Source organism: Sorex fumeus, unplaced genomic scaffold, assembly GCF_029834395.1.
Source record: "Sorex fumeus unplaced genomic scaffold, SorFum_2.1 ptg000109l, whole genome shotgun sequence".
NCBI lineage: Eukaryota > Metazoa > Chordata > Mammalia > Eulipotyphla > Soricidae > Sorex > Sorex fumeus.
The window spans coordinates 3,522,034-3,523,541 of record NW_026606166.1 but is presented as its reverse complement, the minus strand read 5'-3'; the positions used below and the strand labels follow the sequence as shown (position 1 = coordinate 3,523,541).

At 55.6% G+C, this 1,508-nt stretch overlaps 1 protein-coding gene across 1 annotated transcript; it reads left to right on the top strand.

Moving 5' to 3' along the window:
- Nucleotides 1–249: 249 nt before the first annotated feature.
- Nucleotides 250–1,191, top strand: LOC130042742 (olfactory receptor 6N1-like). Its single transcript, XM_056134935.1, has one exon. It carries the CDS (start codon nt 250–252, stop codon nt 1,189–1,191), a length of 942 nt encoding a protein of 313 aa, XP_055990910.1.
- The last annotated feature ends 317 nt before the right edge of the window (nt 1,192–1,508 follow it).

Below are 1,508 nucleotides of genomic sequence, written 5' to 3'. Positions count from 1 at the left end.
TTTTGGTTCTAGGGACTAAGCATCAGGTCAAATCTCGCATTAGTGTTCCAAACCTTTGTTAAGGTCCTGCACTGTCTGAACCCTGATCTGTCTGCAGCAGGCTGAGAATTTATGCGCTCCCACCCCTTTTGCTCCACTTTGAAGAGGGAGTGCAGTTATTTCAGATCTGGTTTCCTTTCATGGCTCCGGGAACCTTCTCAAGACTTGGGTCCTGAGAGAGTCCACCGTGTCTTCACTTCGGCTAGCTCCATGGCCCCGGCCAACCACACAAGCACCCCGACTTTCCTGCTCTCTGGATTCACACTCCCACACTCCCTGAGGCCCCTGGCCTTCCTGGGGAGCCTGAGTGTCTACGTGCTCACACTGACCGGGAACCTCTTCATCATGGTGCTGGTGCGGGCAGAGCCGGGGCTGCACACACCCATGTACTTCTTCCTCAGCGTGCTGTCCTTCCTGGAGCTGTGGTACGTGAGCACCACAGCCCCCACGCTGCTGCGTTCACTGCTCTGGGGGCGCTCCCACATACCGGCAGCTGCCTGCTTCATCCAGCTCTATGTGTTTCATGCCCTGGGCATTACTGAGTGCTACCTGCTGGGCGCCATGGCACTGGACCGCTACCTGGCCATTTGCCGCCCACTGCACTACCACTCACTCATGAGCCCTCGGCTGCGGGTGGTGCTGGCTGGAGCATCGTGGGCAGCTGGCTTCTTGGCTGCCACGGTGCCAGCCAGCCTCATGGCCACTCTGCCCTTCTGTCTGACTGAGGTGGCCCACTATTTCTGTGACCTGGTCCCACTCATGCGCCTGGCATGCATGGACACCCAGTGGCACGAGCACATTATCAAAATTGTAATAGGCACCATCAATGGCTTTGACTTCCTCTTTATTGTGGGTCTGTATGGGGGCATCCTGAGGACTGTGCTAAGGCTCCCCTCGGGGGCCAGCCGTGCCAAGGCCTTCTCCACCTGCTCCTCACACATAACAGTGGTGGCGCTGTTCTTCGGTTCTGCCTTCATTGTCTACTCTGGGGCATCCGGGAGCCATGCTGGCTCAGACAAGTACATTGCCCTGGTCTATGCTTTGATCACGCCCTTCTTCAACCCCATCATCTATACACTGCGCAACAAGGAGGTGAAGGAAGCCGTGAGGAGGGTGTCCCGGAGGATCTGGACACTCTTGCGAGGATCCTGAGCTTCTGCTGTGAATTCATCTGCAGCAAGTCAACCCTTAAGGGAAATGTGGTGGTTCTAGCTTGAGACAGAGTGAGGGATTGTGTGTGTGTGTGTGTGTGTGTGTGTGTGTGTGTGTGTGTGTGTGTGTTGAGGGCGTCTTCTGAAGCCCATTTGCTCAGGTGGCGCCAAACAACCAGTGACTACATACCCAATCAGAGGGTAGAGTATTTGGGTGGAGAGAGAGAGGAAGAGAAGTGGGAGAGAGAGAGAGAGAGAGAGAGAGAGAGAGAGAGAGAGAGAGAGAGAGAGAGAGAGAGAGAGAAACAGAGACAGAGA

What these genes read in the sequence shown, in the direction of transcription:
- LOC130042742 (XM_056134935.1), top strand. Translation starts at nt 250, where the DNA reads ATGGCCCCGGCCAACCACACAAGCACCCCGACTTTCCTGCTCTCTGGA.